General features: G+C 37.1%; 1 protein-coding gene across 8 annotated transcripts in view; it reads right to left on the minus strand.

Annotated features, from left to right (window-relative positions):
• Window positions 1-809: 809 nt before the first annotated feature.
• The window catches only part of GRIK1 (glutamate ionotropic receptor kainate type subunit 1), a 366,591-nt gene continuing 346,906 nt past the window's right edge, over window positions 810-20,494 (minus strand). For 3 of the 8 annotated variants that reach the window (XM_036926325.2, XM_036926321.2, XM_036926319.2), the window contains 2 exons: window positions 18,040-18,290; window positions 810-1,271 (listed from right to left, as the gene is read on the minus strand). In XM_036926325.2, coding sequence (XP_036782220.2) covers window positions 1,116-1,271; window positions 18,040-18,290 — 407 coding nt within the window. In that variant the 3' untranslated portion in view covers window positions 810-1,115. Of the gene's footprint in view, window positions 1,272-1,673; window positions 1,761-14,631; window positions 16,686-18,039; window positions 18,291-20,494 lie in introns of those variants that run through there. The other 5 variants (XM_036926328.2, XM_036926327.2, XM_036926322.2 and 2 more) reach the window with 3 other exon arrangements.

A 20,494-nucleotide genomic window follows, 5' to 3' on the forward strand; every position in this document is an offset into this window, starting at 1 on the left:
CTCCCGCCCCCTTCTCGTCACCAACCCTGGCGTTTTCCTTGGCCCTGCCAGGTACCTCTGTCAGCCAGTGCTCTGTCTGCGCCTCCTCTGGCCCAGGCTACACTATCCTTCCTCTGGGTTACAGGAGGCTCCAAACTTCCTTTTTCTCTACCAGTCTGGCCCCATTCTCTCTTATTTCAGTGCCTTTGATTATGCTGCTTCCTCAGGTTGTAATGTTGCCTCCTTCTTATTCTTCCCTCCCTGCACCTCACCTCCCATCCCTTGGGGCTTAGCTTAGTTGTATCTTCCTCCTAGAAGACTTCCATGCTTCATTTCCTGGTCAAATACTTCCCCCTCATGTTCTTCCCGCTTCTGACTTCCACTGAGGACATGCTCATCCTGCTTCGAATACTAGAAGGTTTGTCTTTTTAGTTTTGCTGTAACTACATGAGGACTGGGCCCCTACCTGTCCTCACCATGATATCCCCAGAAGCCAGAAGGATGCCCAGAGTGTGGTGGACTCTTACATTTTTCAAATGAATTTTCCATATTTAGTATTGTTTTATCTTATACTCACTGATGTTCCAAGTACCATTTAAACTATTTATAAAATAAGATTTTAAAACATGAAAATGAATGGTTTCACTGCATTGTAATAACTGGGTATTTAGTATTTTTTTTTAACTGAGCCCAAATTGATGCTGTCTGTCTGAACAGGTGAGAAGAGTCAGCAAACTAGCAAACGCCACAGCTGATGACACTCAGTGACCACACACTGTGACCGGCGCGAGTGAGGTGGACAGACCCACACTCCAACTTGTTCTGGAAAAAAAAATACCTGTGGTTTTATTATTATTTAGAAAGCACACACAGCAATTTATTGGGATGAAAGAGAAAAGGCAAAACAGAGTAGGCATACAAATTCATTTCAAGAGGACCTGTGCCACTTCCCAAGGCATGTCTGTTTATGGGAACTTTTTAAACTTGTGTAGGTCTTATATCTATATAGATAACCAGAGTTATGTATATAGATATATGGAAACACATCACACACTTTTCAGAAATCCCTTCTCCCTAAACCTGCAATGAGTATATCCTGACTCTTCCAGAAAGCTTCCTGCAGCTGTTTTCTCGGATCATGCCACCGTCTCTTTTCTCTGAGTTCGTCTCTGATGACAAGTAAGGATACTTGTAAAGGAAGATTTCCCCTTAGTTCTTGACTTTTTCTTTAACTTTTTCTGATTTTTGAGTGAGATTCCCAGTTCTTCCATGATGGCATTGAAAGAGAGACACTAGAGAACATGAAATAATAGAGCATCAGTTGAATCAAACTCTCTCCATCCTCCATTGGTTTGTCTCTTGCCTAGATTTTTATGAATACAAGATATTGGTCTAAGGCCACTCTGCCACAGAGTAAATTCCGGGCCAGTTCCCATACCTCCTCCTCCACCCATTGGCCACCCGCCTTTTCTACTTGGGGATACTGAGGCAGCGAGTTATTTGGGCAAACTTTGGGGTTTCATTCACAAATGCAGTAGTTTAATACTACCCAGTTAGACTCTCAAAATAGACAACTTACCTTTGCCGAGACACCAAAATAGTTAAATTAAGTCATTTCCCCCACTGAGAAGATCCAAACACAGGTTTATCAAGGCATACGGACACTTCAGTAATGCTATAGAAAGTGAACAAACCTTCTCTACACCAAGGCTTTGTTTTTTTCTCCCATGAAACCTTACTTTGTTCCTAAAATAAAATCTAATTCTTGATGACTTTCCTTTCTGATAAAAAAAAAGAAAAAAAAAACAATTTTAAATTGTATATTTTCTCCAAAAAAAACCAGAGATCTGGCAGCAGCAATGATGCAGCTGGGGTTGAAATGAAAATAATATGGTACTGAACTGCACAGCAAAGATGATGGCATAAAACAAAAAGAAAATGGAATTATGATTATAAAATCTTATACATATGCAGACGGCATATATATGTCTATATGTCTATTACAATTACACTATATTCACATGCACAATATATAAATGCCATCATAAAACATAATTTGCTGTCATTTCTTCCTGCCAAGAAAAGATCTTTGAGTGATAAATTCCTGCTTCTAAGGATTTCTATAAAGTAATGTTTTGGATGCTATTACTCATAAAATAGCCTATAAAACCCAGAGCCTTTGGTAGTGTATGGAAGTGCAAGCATTATTCCTTTGCCATTAACTCACAAAGTGGATATAGTTGAAAGTCAAATGACAACATACCACTAGATGATTTCTCTAGTTTGTGAGTGCCTGATAGGAAGAAATTGGTGTCCTTTTGCATGCAAAGTATAGAATGTCTTATGCGGTCCTTGCATATCAATGTGCAACAGTAGTTTGAAAATTTACACTCCATTTTGTTCCAGAAAAGCGATGTATTTTAACTAACTAGTATTTAAAATTTTTCTACATGACTTGAAAACCAGACATATGAATTTAGATCCTAGATGTAAATTATTGACTTATCAGACATACCCCGGTAAAAAATCTAGTTGTTTACATATTACTTCTTGTCTCTTTTATGTGTGTTTAGAGGGTTTGAATTTCATTTTCATTTTCCTAGGGTACTAAAAATTGAAAATTCAGGTCATGCATGTTAATTTTCTTTCAAATGGTAAGTGTAGCTTCAGTGAATTGAAAGGGGTGTCATGCCACACAAAGAAAAAAATTCAGAAATGTTTTCTATGAATGATACCTCAAAATATGTTACAGCAAGTATGTTATAAACAAAATATAATTATTTTTGTAACATTATGTAATATGAAGTTTATGTGTTGCTATTAAAAGGAAATGAATGTGTTATAGTGTCACTGTGGTAGATAGTGTAGTTTGCAATCTTTGCTCATAAATTTATTTCAATGGAAGGTTTCTTTGCACAGGACATTTCCGGTTTTAGAAAAATCATTAAAATGGAAGGGAGAGAAAGAAAGGAGTGCCAAGGATTTTTATCTTCACTCTTACACATCAACCTTACAACAGCCTTCGGAGGGAGGGGTTATTATGCCCATTATATTGATGGGGAAATTTATTAATGGAGACATTGAATAATTTGTCTAAGAAATGTGGTTTAGTCCATCTGACTCCTCAAATTCAGTTGCTTTCACTTGAAGTCTACTCCTTGATTAATTTTTAAATTAAATCACTACAAAGCACTTTTTGTGGGTTTGTTTCTCATAAAGTGTACGTTAAAAAATTCTGATCTTTCTGTTTTATTTGAATTCTCAACATTTGATTTTAGACATTTCACTTTATTTTCTATTGAAAAAACCAAAGAGAGTCTACAAGCATGGCTCACACAGAACATACCACCAGGAAGGGACTTGATAAAATTCTCCCTTTCCTTTTTTGGGTAGAAGGCCAGTCCTAGATCTTATCTTGACAATATATTTCAATTAACTTTTTTTTTAAAAACGAAATCCTCCTCCAAATCTTATATTGCCTTAAATACAATGAACATATTTAGTCTTTTGATTAACCACAAGCATTTATTTCTTTCTGCCAGTGTGAGAGTGAGCATAAATATAGCTTTACCAGGGGTCTGGTTTCTCTGTCTTTGGTCACAAGCAATGATTTCTTTTTGATTCTCACTTTGTCTCCAACTGTCAAAAAGAAAATGGCAAGATATTGTGGCTGACCTTTCTGTTTCCAAGTTTTTGCTGTCGTCACAAGAAAAAATGACCTTTAAGGCTCCTACCAACCCTGAGCTCAAGTAAACCACATACTCTTCGTATCCACAGGAAATGAAACTGTGAAGGTCATGTCAGCAGAGTAGCATGGAAGGGTCTCATATTTATTAATCAATTTGCCTTTTATGATCTCAGAATTAAAGATACATTTAGCATATAAAAATTGAGCTTCTGAATTAGGATCAAAATTTTAGTAGCTTTCCAAAGCTTCTATTTCTGAGCTTGGTTTTCACAAACTCCCTCACGCTTCATAGAGCCATAGACAAATTATGTTTAAGGATGAACATTTAAATTCCTAAAGTAATGTCATCAGAAAGTAGCAGACATTTATGATGTCACCTAGTTATGTTGCCCTAAAAGCAGGAAAATTAGAGTAGGTTACCCCAGCAGTATCCTCCCATGCATTGCAGACTGGAAATTTCCCTGGTAGCATGGATCCTACTGCCTCCATTTTTCTTTGGTGGATAGAGTTCCCTTTTTTAATGGACCTACATACATGACCAGGAATTACAGTCAGCTGGTCCTGGTGTCAGAATGCTGGAGTTTAAATTTCAGCTATGCTACTTAGTGGCTGGGTTACCCTGGGCAGGGTGTTTATTTTCTTTTTCACTCAGTTTTCCCCTCTGTAAAATGGAAGTAATAGTAGAATCCTTTTCTTAGTGCTATTATGAGAATCATTGAGCTGATATATATAAAGCACTTAGCACAATGCCTGACATGATTAAGCACTCTATTTCTTTAAAATACAATTTTATATATCACTGAAAATATTTAAGTCTACAGCACATATCTATATCTATATCTATATCTATATCTATATCTATATCTATATCTATATCTATATCTATATCTATATCTATATCTATATATCTATAATCTATATCTATCTATCTATCTATCTATCTATCTATCTATCTATCTATCTATCTATCTATCTACCTATATCTATCTCTATCTATCTATCTATCTATCTATCTATCTATCTATCTATCTATCTATCTATCTATCATCTATCTATCTTTCTGTCTATTGATGGAAGGCAGGGCAGTGAAAACCTTGATGCTGCTTTAATCTTAGCCATTATCTGCCCTTCTAGTACCAGTTCTTTTGGATTGTTTATACCAGTATTTTAGTTAAAGTAGGTCTGTACATGTCTAATGCACAGGATTTTCAGTGCCCGCTGTTACCTGTTTTATCCAGTCCACAAGTGTTTATGTAGTACTAGGCTTTAGGACAGCTTGTGTCTTGCCCATGAGGGACAGCTGTTCAAACATAAGGAAACAAAAACTAACCATGGTTCCATGCCATTTAAAAAATTATCATCTCCATGCTTATGAACACATTTAAAACGAAACCCTATGAAGATGAGTTTGATGAGAAAATTCACTTATAAATGGATTATAGTAATAAACTATGCTTAGTGTCATTTGATACTATCCAAAGATAAAGTGTGTGTGTGTGTGTGTGTGCGTGTGTGTGTGTGTGTGTGTGTGTGTGTGACTTCTCTTAAGAGGGAAGGAAATCGAGGCACAAGTGCTCTGGTTTCTCTGTCTTTGGTCACTTTGATTAGAAAAGAAATTCATTAGAACCATCTATTAGAAAGTCAGCCCAACCTTCACCTAGAACTGTAGCTCTCCTGGTTTTAAAAGGAGAAGGATTTGCTTTGTTTATTTTGCAGAAAGCATTCTCTTCTCCACTTCTTTGGTTCCTGGGTATGTCCCTTGCCAGCCACCTTCTCCTTCCCTTCCCTTCCTCCTTGGTGTGTTTCTCCTGCTAACTGCCGGCTGCAGGGCACCTCTGGGGGGTCAACACCAAGTATTGAGTTTCTTGGTACTGGTGTGAACTTGAACATATGTTATTCTCTCCTGACATCTTTATCCTAATATTGCAGCTATATACCTTTGAGGGGTAGGAGGCGCTAATCAAGTTCTTGGTTTGTATATAAAATAAATTATCTCAGAAAAAATAGTCTAGGGGTGGATTGTGATTTCTTTTTTAAGTTGTAGGAAAAGCATTGTGCTAGAATTTGATTTGAGTTCATAATATTGAAAGAACGGAGGTGAGGCTGTCTGGGATTAGCCTTCATACTGGTTGCCAATTTGGCATCAGACTGTGAGTATTGAAATGACTTCTCCTTGTACATTTAATATTTACGTATTCAACGCCCTCATTCATTGGTACATCTAGGAGAACTGCGTTGGATACATACCTTTAAGTGTTTTTTTCTGACAAAGTATTTTTTAGAAACTCTGGCCTAGCCAAGAATATAATACAAATCTTTAATTTTGTATAGGTTTTTTCTTCCTTTGCTTTATTTGGCTCCTTATTTGAACTGTTCTGTTACATTTTCTAATAACTGTTCATGCTATGGGTGGAAGAAGGATACAGACAATACCATTGTCATTTTATAGATGTAAAATCTTTCATTTTTGTCATAGACCTGTTATAACCTGAAGGTAAGCTATGATTTGAAGTCTTTCTGTAAACACCATTTTCAGTAAAATATAGACTATCAAGAGATTGGTTACTGAGAAATAATGGGATTATTATTACTATTATTATTTTCTTTTTTTGGTCAAATTTCTACCATAGTTCTGTGGTGACAACATCTCAATGAACATTTTTTTTTAATTTATTTTTTTAACAAGAAGGTCTAAGCATTCACATCCTTAACATTTTAAAATTTAATATTCTTAACTTCGGGAGCAAATATAGAATGTTCAAAATAGTTTTGGGGCCTAGAGTCAGTAAACTTTTTAAGGAATAAGGACAGAAGAATCTTATTCGTGCATTTGCTGCCTTAAGACTCTGGGACGTCTGGTCATCTATCTGCAAGTGTGGTTTATGTTTTCACAGGATAATTGATGATCTAAGACAGAGATCAGGCTTCAGTGAGCTCCTGTGATCATGTGAGGGAAGGGGAAGGGAGATTCTTGGAGTAGCTTTGTGTATGCCATCTTTCTGTGAAGTTTTGCATTTCAAAACTCAGGATTTGGGTACCATTTACTCTGGTTTCTATCAGGTTTCTGGGCTCATGCAGAACCCCTGGGTCATCTTTCATGTAACCATCCTTGGAACTAAAAAAAAATGCACCTGAGAGGTTGAGAGTCAGCTATCACAGTAGCTTCCAGAATGGTGGTTATGATGAACTGTGCCTGGAAGCTAACAAGGAGCTGATCCTTATCTGCTGAGTCTGTGCCAAATATCTCAGGGTGGACGAAACTAGACACTGCACTGAAACTTCAAAGTGTGGGCTCCTCCCTCATGTGACCCAGAAGCAACTCGTTGTCCAGCCCATTCACTGACCTTCGATGCTCTAAACTGGCTCTGACTCTCTACAGCCTGTCTTCCACTTGAGCATAGCTTGGGAGTACAGCCCTGAGCAGCCATACCAGGTAAAAAATTTCTTTAATAATTCTTTAAAAAAGTAAATATATGTTTATATATATATGTACATACACACATGCGTGTACTCCACTAATTCTTTTCTCTCCTTTTCCAGTCATGTTTTCCCCATGTCTATGGCCTTTCACCTCTCTTCTCTATTGCCTTTTTGCTCCCACCCTGGGGCCTCATGCCGACAGCTCTGCCTCTCATATCCTAGATTTAAGTTTCTAATTCTTTGCATGACTGCATGCCCTAGAATTCCCTGTTGTCTATCTGAGCTCCTTCAAACCATAGAAAGACACCTATGAAGGCATAGGGTCAGTCCGTGACACTTGGATACACAAACATCATCTTTCTTGGGTTCATCTTTTTTTTTTTTTCACAAAGTATGATTTTTATTGTAAGTCATATTATAAACAATTATTCAGAAGATATACCTATTATGCCTATAATATATTAAACACTTAATGATGACTTATAGCAATGTATGCAATCAAAGTGATGCAGTTTCTTCTCCATTTCCCACTTTCATGCATTCACTTCAAGGCCCACTTCAGAACTTCTTATCCAATGTATTGATTAGTACAAGTGCAATGATCTAGGCTACAACTGACCTAGTGTTTCTTTTGTATTTCCTGTGTGGGACTACTTCTAGACTAATCCACTTCATTCTCCATTGTAATTGATCACTCAGAAATGTTTATTTAAAAAACATGTCAATCAATAAAAACTGAAACAATAAGGCTATGGGAAATAATTCATATATGACAAATAAATGATGCTCTGATAAATAAATGATGATGACAAATAAATGAAGTCTGATGGTAAAGAGACTTCTGTATTTGAAGAATTCAGATCTTTTCTGACACTCCTTCTTGGTCTTATTCTCAGGAGATCCAAAGACCATTTCAAAGCGAATCTCTCCAGAGCCACATGGGCAGGTCCCATGTGTATTATGTGCAACTGTGCTTCCATGTCCAAAAAGAGGACAGGGGAGCCAAAATGAAATCCAACAGTGTTTTTCCATTTTTGACTTTAGTATGCATTATTCTAATGGAAATCATCCAGATTGTTAGCTCAGTTACATGAGTCATTCCAAAATCTCATGTTTATTACAATCTAGCAGGATGATTGAGGCATAAGAGGAACTTGAGTGTCTCCAAGTAAAAGGTGACTTCTCCTCCTACACTGCAAATGCTTAAAGCAGAATTCATGATCCCAATCTCCCCTACAAATGTTCCTGAGAATGTATTACAAAAAAATCTTCAGTGTGGCATCAGATCATGAATAACACTTGTACCATAAGTGGGTTTTTAGCAGGGAAGTTTTTCTGAGCTAAGGTCCCCCAACAGTCATCTAACAAGTGAAAGGCCACCTGATCTCGACAAAATATTTCCTTTATTAGTTAAGAGTTGTTTCTGACTGTTGGGTTCATCTTTATTTAAGTATTTCATTTAGAAAACTTTTTCTTCCATTAAAATAATTGTAAATATATTGTGGAATTGCATAATACATATATTTTATATATGTATATATAAAATATATGAATATATTATATATAGTATCATGTAACACATACACACATCTATTTATCTATCTATCTCTCTCTATATAAATATATATATAAATGTTAATTAATTTTTTTAAAGAATTCTTAAAGAAATTTTTTACCTGGTATGACCGCTCAGGGCTATACCCCCAAACTCTATACACTCTTGGGGTATAGGTATATGTAAGTTCATTCTCCTCTAACAGTAGGGATAATTTCATGGAAAACTTTGCCAAGTGAAGTTAACATTGAAGCAAGGTAACATTTTGATATTAATCCATGTGCTTTTTCCAATTCTTCTGAATCTCAACCCTTTTCCCCCACTTCTAAAGTTATACTAAGAGTCTTTATATGCATTGCCCTCAGGGTAGGGATGACACAGAAAGAAAAAAAAGAGTCAAATTTGCAGCTTTGAGTACTTAAATAGACTTTTGTGGATCTTTAGAAGCCACTGCAATCTTTGAAGCTATTAATTACAACAGCCTGGTGTTTGAAAGAAGAAAAAAGAAAGCACTTTGAATTGTAGAAGTTTGCCTTCAAGGACCTCATCTATAGGCTCAGGGATGCCGAGCGAAGATAGGATGCTCTGTATCTGCTTTCAAGCAGAAATACCCGTCTGGCCAGGTGGGTAGGAGAGCTGGCACCTAAGTGATACCTGAGACAGCGCCCCTCCCTTGCCTCCTCTGGGCTTAAATTCCCAATGGGGTGGGATAAGGCTAAGAGGCGTGGAGACAGCCTAATAGTGGTGGGGACCTGAGAACACAGGGAAAGTGTGCTCACTCTGCCCCAGACTCTCAGAGGCAGCAGTCACTAGAGGGGAGAAATGTCATCAAAGCCTATCATCAGACCATCTGTCTGGACACTGTCCTCTGCATCTTCAGTGGCCTATCAAAAGCAGCTGAAACTTTTCCCTGTCCAGTAAAGGGCACAACACGGCTGATGGATATGACAAAGGGGCTGCAAAGTGGCTCACCCAAGCCTTGTGACCAGAGGGTGGAGAGCAGTTTCAGCAGCATGGATAAGCTTCAGGTGGGCCTCACATACGCAGAGGCAGTAGAAGAGGCAGAAGGTGGCTTTGCATGCCAATTCAAATACCCATTGTTCTTTGTCTTCTCTGGAGTCACCACAGTCAGAGGCCAATGTGACTTTCTTCTCTGGCCTTCCGAGTTCTCTTTGGTTTCCCTATATTTCTTGAGCCTGCATCAGTCCCACTTGTAAGATCAGGCCCACACACTTTGTCAGGATATTGTTTTCATATGTGTGTGACCTGGCCTCCATGCTGAAGGTCTAAGATGATGCTATGAGAACTGGTTTTCCGTGACCTTATGGAGAAAAATGGTCGGTTTAGCAACTCAGAGGCTGAGTTACGGCCATAAAAAACAACTTTGGAGAGACTCTTTGCATTTCTATTCTTAAGGCTATTCCCCTGGCCTTGAGGTTCAGTGACCTTGATGTAGGGTCCTAGCTAACCACAGTGCATGTGTGCACTACATGTAGAGACCTTGGGGTACCCGCTTACAACCACATGTAGTAGGTATACATTTCTCAAGCTACAGATTTGGGTGTGCAATAAGTCTATGTGATGCTGTTAAAAAAAAATAACAGATCTCACCCTAGCTTAGAGGTCCTGGTCTGCTAGTGGTTCTTGTCAGCTCAAGGTAATTCACTTTGGGTTTGAAACTAAGTTCTCTTTTGGTTAATGGCTGTTTATTGTGGGCCTGTCCCTGACTCCCTTCTTCCCTTCTTTCTCAGGGGCATCTGGCCTTAGGAGAGGTTTATGGAGGGCCTTGATATTGGTGATAAGGGGAGCAGCTGCTCCTTTGGCTTCCACTGGGACGTGGCATCCTACTAAGCCTACTAAGGCATGGCCACTGCTCTTTCTGTCTGCTGTGTCCTCTGAGATGCCTGTGGTCCCACATGCAGACAACGTGTGTGGACAGCGCCTGCATGTCCACACACTGAATCTTTTCTACTCCAACCTTAAGTCTTCCAGCCCACTGGTTCTTTCAGCCCTTCCACAAGGCGCTTTGTTGGGAAGAGCTGTGAATTTTTGGATGCCCTCCCTGGGTGCTCTGGGACTGAACATCTGTGAAGCTGGTCAAAGGCTCAGTGCCTAGACATTGTCATTCTACCATTCAGGAGACCATTGGATGTAAGATTTACTACAAGTTTTGCCATCTCCTGTACTACCTCCCGTGAACCAAACAACAGCATTTTCTGTTCAGGAACGCTCCCCATTCCCTGAACTTGTCTTGAGTTTCTGTTTTCCTGTCCCTTTAAAGTTGGGACTCAGGGTTTCTCATGGGGCTTCCTCTCAGGGATTCCGGCAGACTCTAAGCCTTAGTGATTTCCCTCTAATTCTTTTCTTCTTTCCTAGTGTTCAAAAGCTGGTCAGGAATAAGAAAATGAGGTAGGAAAACATCCTTATATGTATTTCCCCAAACTTGGTGCTCTGTGTTTTGACTCTTGCTAATCAGAGATAAACTTTAAAAATAAAAACAACTAAGTTATTCAACAAAATACTTGAATCTTGAGATTGAAAGCCATGGTTTTCAAGATTTTTGTCTGTTATAAATCTGTAAAGTCTGCTTGAGGCTCAAAACCTAGGAGTCTGACTTACCTCTAGCTTAGAAGCAGTACATGTAAAAACCTTGAGGTTTGATAGTGGAGGAAAAGCAATGAAAAATAAAAGCACATCATCCTTTTCCTTTATTTCTCTTTGTCCCTTTTTAGCAGAATTGCTCAAGTTCTATAGCTTCGAATAGCAGCCTAGGTACATGTCTTGTTTTTTGTTTTTGTTTTTTTTACCTAGTCTGTAGGCTCACCAAAGTCAAGAATGACTCTATTTCTGTAACTTCCTATGTGTCTGTAATGATTTGCTTATGATTAGTTGGATGGAACCCTTTGACTCTGATGCCATGATGGCTGGTTATCTCAATATCCGGAGCAGGCCATTCTGCCCAGAACTTCTGCATAATACAAATGCAAGCAATCCTGCTAATTGCAATAAGAATTTAATGTGTTCAAGATAACCACACAACCTTATTTTCTGAAGTCTGAGCATTTGGGTTGAAAATTGGGCAGAAAGAAAATTCAAGCTAAATTAAGCATTTTTAATTGATAGGGGAACTACAGTAACTTCATTACATCACTCAAGTCTTATTAACTTTAAAGGAGAATCCCATTTTCTGTGCTATCAGTCTCTATGGAGAGGATTTTGAAAGCAAAAATGATTGTAATATGCTTGTGCATCTGGACATAAAATTCCTTAACTGGGGGAAGCATAATGAGATGGTTCCTAAAGGCAAGTTAAAACTGCAGCATTGAGCAGAAATTTCTCATTATCTATAAGAGCTAATTAATGTCATTTGGCACAGTTAGATGTGCAAAAATAGTACAAGAAGTAAGAATGTGTTGCTTTCCTTTTGGTTTTCAAGGCAGTTGAGGATACCTTTAAATTGCTTACTTGGAATAGACCTTATAGTAGAAGAATCATGGGCTTGGAAATTAATTGGGTTTCATTGTTTTGCTGCTTTGCCCACAGATGGCTCATATAGAACATAATATATTATTAGTCAAATGCAGTGAGGTATTTGGAAATAATCTTCCTTGGATAGGTTTATAATCATATGATCCGGCTGATTTTCCTAAGGGCATAATCTCTATCCACCATGTATTCCTTAGGTAGTTTTAATTTTGCTGGTGAAACTCTAAAATAAGTCAGCTTATAATTTTAAGTCTGAAACAAAATAAGCTCTATTATTTTTTCCTTATTGTATTAGGTTGTAGACAAGAGTGTTAGGGAACAAAGTACACAACACTATGTGTTCTGTAGTTGCTAATATACTTGCTCAATCTTTTCATAACTTTCTGCTCTCTTCTTAACTTTAAACAATAATTCTCAAAGTACAATACACAGATAACCTGCCAGTGTTAATAAAAACTCACACCTACTACCTAATTTGAAGTCAAATTGCTGTATTCAATCTAATTTTAAAGAAAACTCATGCTTACCTGCTACTTTTAAGTAAAACAACTGTATTTAGGATGATTGGGAAAAAACTCATGTAAGAAAAGCTATGTAAAAAATTTTTATTGTGTTCAAATACTCTTGTATTGAAGATTGTTTTAGTGAAAACTCATGTGCATGACCTAATTTTGGAGAAAACTGCTATATTTAAACTAATTTTTGTGAAGGCTGATGTACACAACTAGTTTTAAGCATTCATCTGCGGGTTTTGTTAAAAATGCCAATTCCTGGACTCTACTCACTGAAGGGGACTCTCTGGAGCTAGAGCCAATAATCTGTAATTTTAAGTAATTTTCCCAGGTTATTCTGACGCACACTGCAGTCTGAGAACTAATGACATTAAAATAGAGTCTGAAGATTTTTCTTTCATCTTGAAGCCATTTTTTTCTAAATATTTCACTTAAAATGCCATGGCCCTTGGTCGGGTCACTATGGTCTTAGAGGTCATTTGCCTGGTGGCAGTAGTGGTTGTCTGAGAGCATGTACCTAAGCAGGAAGACAAAAGTGTAAGGAACCTAGGTGTCTGAAATGAGTGGTGGTCCCTCAAGGGAGGAAGGGGACACAGGAGCAGTGAACTGCCCACTTGACGATTCTGAGCGGGCCTGTCACTTATAACTAAACATGAAGAGTATCAACTGCATGTGATGAGATTTCTGTCTCAAAGATGTGCAGTTTCTTCTTGAATTCTCCCTAGAAGGGAGTCTATTGAATATTGAAGGCCAATATGTGCTGTGTATCTTGCTTGGAATTAGTGGTCCTATTTCTAGAATCAATCAACAAATAGTAACAACATATTGAGTGTCAATTATACATGCACGATTATGCTTTAGGTCACTATTGCACACTAGAATCAAAACTACTATTATCCTCCCCCAACTCCAGGCTAATTAAATTAGATTTTCTAGAGATGAAGTTCATAACTTCTACTATAGACCTTCATGTATTGCCAGTTGGGGTCCTTCTCTCTTGGGTGCCTCTGCCATTGAGTTTCAATGCCTGTGTGAGTGGTCTTACAGATGTTTTGAACCTCTAAATTAGAAAACCTGTTTTCCAAACCCACTGTTTTAAGATGCATGATAAATCATATTTACTTTCCATGAGACCAAAGAGCAATATTTAATTTCTTTGTAAGGAGCGAACATCTTTTAACTAATATTTATTAGAAGACTCCTATAAATGATTTAATTCTCTGTGCTATTGTATTATTTCATTAATTTTCATAGCAACTATAAGTCAATATATTATCTTCATTTTACAATGAGGAAACTGGGGCTCAGAGAAGTTAAAAAATTTCCCCCAACAATAAATACCATTGTTTATTGAATGGCCACTATGTTCCAGGCATGTTATCAAATGTTTTGCATATTATCACTGGATGAGATATACATTATACCAGTGTTCCCTGGGGTATGATCTTTAGAACAGTGGTCTTTCAAGATGCTTTGGGGAGAAAAAGATGCTGTGGTGTAAGTTTGGGAAGTGCTGGGTACTTTTTCATCTTGTTAAAATTCTCAAAGCATCATAACATATTAAACACACTGACACATCATGCAGTAAAGGGATGTTTGGAGTGGGGTGCCCTGGGTTACCTGACCATTCTTACTGGAGTAACACTTGCCAATAGAACCCATTTTGAAAACTACTCCTTCAATATAACCTTAAGAGCCTAGAAATTATATCTTAGTATCACGTAGTATGAAACCAAGGTTCTGAGAAATTCAGTCACGTGTCTACAGTCATTTAGCACATGGCTGTACTAGAACTTGAGCCTGAATTTGGCTGATGTAGAAACATTCTATTTTGATTCTAAAGTCTAGGACTTCAGGTTTCTGACTCTGGCATCTATTTCTCTGTTAGTAGAGCTGAGATAAAATTGTTGAAATGATTAAATGTAATGCTGTATGTGAAAACATTTTGAAAATCATAATATATAGACATCAGAATTAAATGGTATACAGTTTAAAGCAGTACACAGACATTAATCTTATCCAAACTTTTAATTATACTTTTAAAAGATAGTCTCTATAGAAAGGCAAGTTTTGTTATTGTTAACCCTGATCATCTATACTCATCAATCACCTTTGAACATTTTTTTTGTAGCATTTTGGTTTAATAAATCTTCCATGGGAATATAAACTTGTGGTATCTGTGGTTTCTATATACAGAATCAATGGATTATAAATAATATAATATGTATCCCAATATTTGTCCTGTGTATTGATGATAAAGATGTGAACTCTGACTAGGGCAAACAGCATGTTTCTTTCACTTCAATTATAGTAAATAAATGTTAGTGTAATTTACAGATTATCTTCTTAAAAGTACATTTATTTAAAGAAGAATGCAAGAATGAGAAGCAAATCCAGGGCAAGAGTCCACTTTCCCAAACATGCTTTACTGGAGAAATATAGAGTTGATTTGGAGAGACTTGTATTAAAAAATTGGAACTCATTTAAAGCTAAGCAAAGAGAGGCAAATGATACATGATTGCAGAGATGGCATATCTCTACTTCTGGGAAATACAGTTTAGGGGATCACTTCAAAAGGTGATCCCATTAAGGAGAACAAAGACCAACTGATCCCATATTGAGGGAAGATGAAAGGCATCTTCAATTCCCTTCTCACTGTGAAGAGGTAACAAACTTAGAGAGAGAGCAGCCATCCACCATCACAAAAAATTAGGTCTGTAGCTGGCTTTTTTTTTCACCAAGCTGAGCTAGAGTGAGAATTATTTACCGCATTTTGAATGCAGGTGGAAAATAAATCTACAGAGATCTGTTGCTAATGTGTATGGAAATACTTCCCTCTGTTTATTTTCTCCTCCTTCCCCATCTCCAGAATATACTTGGAATGAACTGATAATGGCAAAGGATCCAGGGGAATGAGTGTGAAAGTGGCGATACTCAGAAAAGATTGCTACAGGAAAAACCACTCTATCCTGGGTGAGTGGGAAGGGAATAAAATAACATCTTGTGAAAACACGTTCGTCAATGCAGAGGAAGGATGGGTGAGTGGAAAATAGAAGATGCTATTCATTAGTTCCTAGCTTAGGACTTTGCTTGGAGCTTACAAGAAATAATATATAGCTTGAAAAAGAAAACCAGGTTTTAAGAGACTCTGAGCCTACAGTCTATCTGAACCCATAGAAGATTGTTAAGCTCTACAAGGAGATACTACTTGAGAACGTGATGTTAATGAATTTCTAACCAGGGATCTTCTTGACTACATTGTGCCTTCCTGAGTGATGTTCACCTTAGCAAATGCTCATCTGTGACACTAGAGATTTTGAATTTAGTTTTCATTTTCTAGTTCACATTTCTGAATTTTTAAAATTGAAGACATCTTTGAGACTTCATGTACATAATACATGTTAAATAGTGGAATCAATGTGAATTAAAAATTAACACTGTTATGGAGTTATTACAAAAAGACAAGGCTTCAGGTAATTTGAAAGTGTGGCTCTTTAGAACGAATGGGACAGGAAGAAGGAAGATGAAAAGAATTCCAGAAAATTACCTTTTCGTTTTCATGCTTTGCACTATTGAAAGTCTGAATCTACTTTTCCATGAGGAAAGAGCTGTTTATTTTTAATGCATGAAGACAGGACTAAGATCATTCTCATGATGGTAGCAAATTCCTATATCTACACTTAACTTGCAGTGTGTATACCCTGAATATACCTCTTTTTTAACACATGATGCACATCTGCTCCCAGGGCATTGAATTCAATGTTTAGAATACATGAGTTTATCTTAAAGGGATAGGGAGTTATGGCTATGTATGCTTAGTAGATACAGATATCATCAACAACACTGATTAGCAGAAAACAATTTCTACTGGGTACACTTTAAAAAAAAAAACTGATTATACAGTATGAACTGAGGACTGTGTCCAAATCTCTCTTTCCTCTTGAATTAATTTGACACATTCTAAATCCATAGATAAAGTGATTCCAGAAGTGGAGTTGGTTGGATGGGTTTGCTTACACTGCAGTCCATAAAGGAAACAAAAAGCCTTGCGTGCAAAAGAAATGAGAAAAAAAATATAGAAAAATGAGTAAACCAGAAGTGAAAATGAATGTTTAAATGAAAAAAATGAAAATCTAAATCAAATGAAGCTGGCAATTATGAGAAGCACATTAAAGCATAACATATACAAGCTTTTATTTTTCAAATTAGTTGCATCAAACAAGATACCTCAAGAGCAAATTGAAAGTTAAAACAAAACAGATCAGTCCATTCTCCCTTTTAATTAAAGATAGTTTTTTTCTAACGAAGTCTAGGAAAGGGGTGCTTAATATTCTCACAATTGCCTTATAATCCTGGGGACATGTTCATGATGAAATCAGGTTATAACCAATCATCCCTAGCTTTGGGAGCTTAAGGAGAGTTCCCACTGAAAGGAAGAGCTACTAGCAAGATATTATTAATCAGATCTGGCTACATAATTTGCAAGGCCTAGTGCAAAATGAAAATGTGGAACCCCGTGTTCAAAATTTATTAAGAATTTGAAGACTCTGACAGCTGAGCTTTAAACTAGACCTGTTATTAATAGTTCATAGTTTCAAAATTCTAACAATATCTTTAAATTGAGTGGGTGGTCTAATGCACTAGAATGGGTATGAGTTTTGTATTTTGTTTATTTCAGTATGCTTATGAAGGAATTATCTTCAATCCCAGTCATTTTATTCAAAATAGTGAAAGTTCCTGGTGGGATTTCCATCAAAAATCACAGGCAAAAATGGTTGATTGTTGAAATCAACCATAATCCTAAATACAGTTTGGAAAAATAAAGTCCCTAACACATTTTATTGTCATTCTGTATTGTTTATCATATTCAGGCCAAAAAAAAATTTGGTGAGTTATCCTTCTACAAACTGTATTTTGATAGAGGCAAATGCTCAGTTTCAAAATACTAGTTATATCTTTGCATAAATTGTTTTGCATTAGTACGTGGGCTTGGCATCTACCCTTAAGGGATGGGAGCATTTCTCTCAAAGATCTTTTTATATCTTATCCAATTTTGGATTTATTTTTTTCCTTGCCCTGTGGAGGGTTTCTATCTTAAGAGCAAATAAGTGTTCAAGAAATCAGCTGAGTTTGGAATTTCTGCACTGTCATTCCAAATAGCACTAATTGGATTTAGTGTGTAAGGCTTTTCTTTCTTCTTATTAAATAAATGATAGGGCTGCAGTGCCAGCCGTACCTGGCAGGGAGTCCATAGCTCTTTGCTCTGACTCAAAAAGGGCTTTTCTGGGCATCTAATTCAATAGACTGTTGCAAAAAAAAGGCAAGCATCCTTAAAAACCCCAAACTTAAGACAGATAACACAAATCCAAACTACCCATTCCTAAAAAGAGATGACTCACCTGTTCAAGATCATTGCTCTTCCGTGATTTGTATATAAATTCTCCAATGGCTACAAATACAGAAAGGACCAGTCCAGCAGCCAGAACAATGAAGATGCCCCCGATATTTTCTACCCCCAGAGCGCTGGCCTCTTTGCTGTCTTCCTCAGGGCAGCCGTTTCCCCGCCACCACTTCTCTTTCATCATATGCAGCTTCCCCTCTTCTTGTAGCTGAAGAATTGCAATAGTGATTTTATCCCGGTAAGGAGAGCCTGTAAGTAAGGTCATTTGGTTATTGGTTACCAAAAAGTCCAAGAAGATGTCAGAAGGGATTATGGACTTCAAGGTAACTACTTTATGGCTGCTGGGAAACCCCAATCCACAGATTGACTGGCAAAGGGCAAGAAAGTTGAGTCCTGTATTTTGAAGGCTCTAAATAATTGGAAAAGGGATAACTGACATGTTGAGATGAACTCTTGCCCCAAATGTCTGTTCTTTTTAAATAAGGAAAGTTGATCTGGGAATTCTGTGACATATCTCTGCTTCTGGTGAGTTTCTTGTGAATCTTTTCCCATGTTAGGGGATTTGGTTGTTTATATTTTACTTGAAGAAGGTGGGGTCCCAGAATGACTGCATGGAGCACAGTCTTTCTTTTAATCCATACGGGACCATGACAAGGTCAAGAAATAAACATTTACTGTGTAAGCCATTGGAAATAGGCAGATGCTGGTTATAGTAATTAGTCCATACTGACTAATACATCTATTAATATACAACTAAGAGTAGGTTTTGAATAACTCAAAGGTCCTACAAAATTCAGTTAGATTTGGAAACTTTAAAAGGATTTTATTGATATTATTTATACTCTATCTTCTAGTAATACCATTGAACTTTTAATTCTGTTAGGCTAATAGATATCTGCAGGTAGCCACAGCTTGCCCAGTACTGGACTCCTGTGTTAATTAAAGCAAAGGAAGGGACACAAAGGTGTGGTAACATTCTTTTACTCAATTTCTCCTCAGATGCTAAGAACGCTTGTTAGTATTTCTTTTACTCAATGGGAAAGTACTGCATCCTGGCTCTTTCTGTTTGCAGACTTTAAAATTCTTGGTAGAAATAGAAAAATGCAAAAAAAAAAATACAGTAAACAGAAAGACATGGCATCTTAGAACCAGAAAAGATCTTAGGACTCAAATAAACCTGTCCACTTATTTTGGAATTGAAAGAATTCTGGATGTGAAAGTAATAGCTACTGGCAGAGAAGAATTTAACTCAATTATTTTTACTTCTTGCCTGGTGTTATTTCCATAAAAGCTGACTCCTCCACCCCCTACACAGCTCCGCATAACCAGCCTCCACTTAGGTCTTATGTTAAATTGGAAAAGCAGAGGGCTAACACTGTGGCACTTGTCATTGTTGTGTTTTGTTTTTTCTTTTCTTCCAAGGCTTCCCAAAGTCATTGTCAATACTCACGATCAACTAAAAGAAGAGTAAAATGTTTTGAAATTAGATTGTGGCTTCTCAGTGAAGAGTATAGATTTTTGGTGAGAAAATTGGCTCTTCAAAGTCAAATTAAAAGATACTGGCTGCTTGCTTAAACACCCCCAGAGTAACACTTAGTGTCAAAATTAGCCCCATTGACATACTCATAGCATGTGAGCCATTAAATGAAGCAGGAGAGCTTTGCTTTAATGTACAATGAAGTGTTTTGAAGAGTATAAGAATGATTCTTTGGTAGGGGTTGCAGCAGTAATCATAGCAGTATACACAGTGGGCACTCAATAAGTGTTGGCTGACTCTCTCCTTCTGCCTTTAGGCTGAACGATACCTAAAACACTTCAGACAGATGGGGAATGGGTCTCTATTTAAACTTGTTCTCTAAGGAAGGTAATTTCCAGCCTTCTGGTAACCTGCCTAAGCCTTAACTGTTCTCATTCTCTTAAGTTTTATTTTAAGTCCCTCTGGAAATACATTTCCAGAACTTCTATCCTGAGAATCTCTAAGAAACAATATTGTGTTGTGCCTCCACTGACTTTGCCAATCTTTGACCACGGGAATTGGAGCCCTAAATGAATCAGTCAGGGCAAGACAAGAAGGGTACAGAGACATTTCTTATATCTGAATATATTTTAGCTTCAATGTTAGTTGTTGTTACTTAAATGGACTGAATGACATCAGAAGTGACTTATTACAAGTCACTTGAAAAAATATATATGCATACACACAGATCTTCTTGAATAGCAACTGATCTTTCTTAAAGAGTCAATTCATCATAGAAGAAACTTCTCACAAATTTATCCAACAGCTGTATTCCTATCAATGTATTCTCTCTGAGGTCTGCCATCTGTTCCAATTATTCCTTCATTGTTTTTGGTTTAAAAGTATGACAGGTTTATAAACAGTATGAAAAATTCCTGGAGTGTATTTCTTTTCATCTAGGGAGGGGGAAAGATTCTTCAGCTTGGAATTTGTATGT

This window comes from Manis pentadactyla, chromosome 1, assembly GCF_030020395.1.
Source record: "Manis pentadactyla isolate mManPen7 chromosome 1, mManPen7.hap1, whole genome shotgun sequence".
In the NCBI taxonomy this organism is placed as follows: domain Eukaryota; kingdom Metazoa; phylum Chordata; class Mammalia; order Pholidota; family Manidae; genus Manis; species Manis pentadactyla.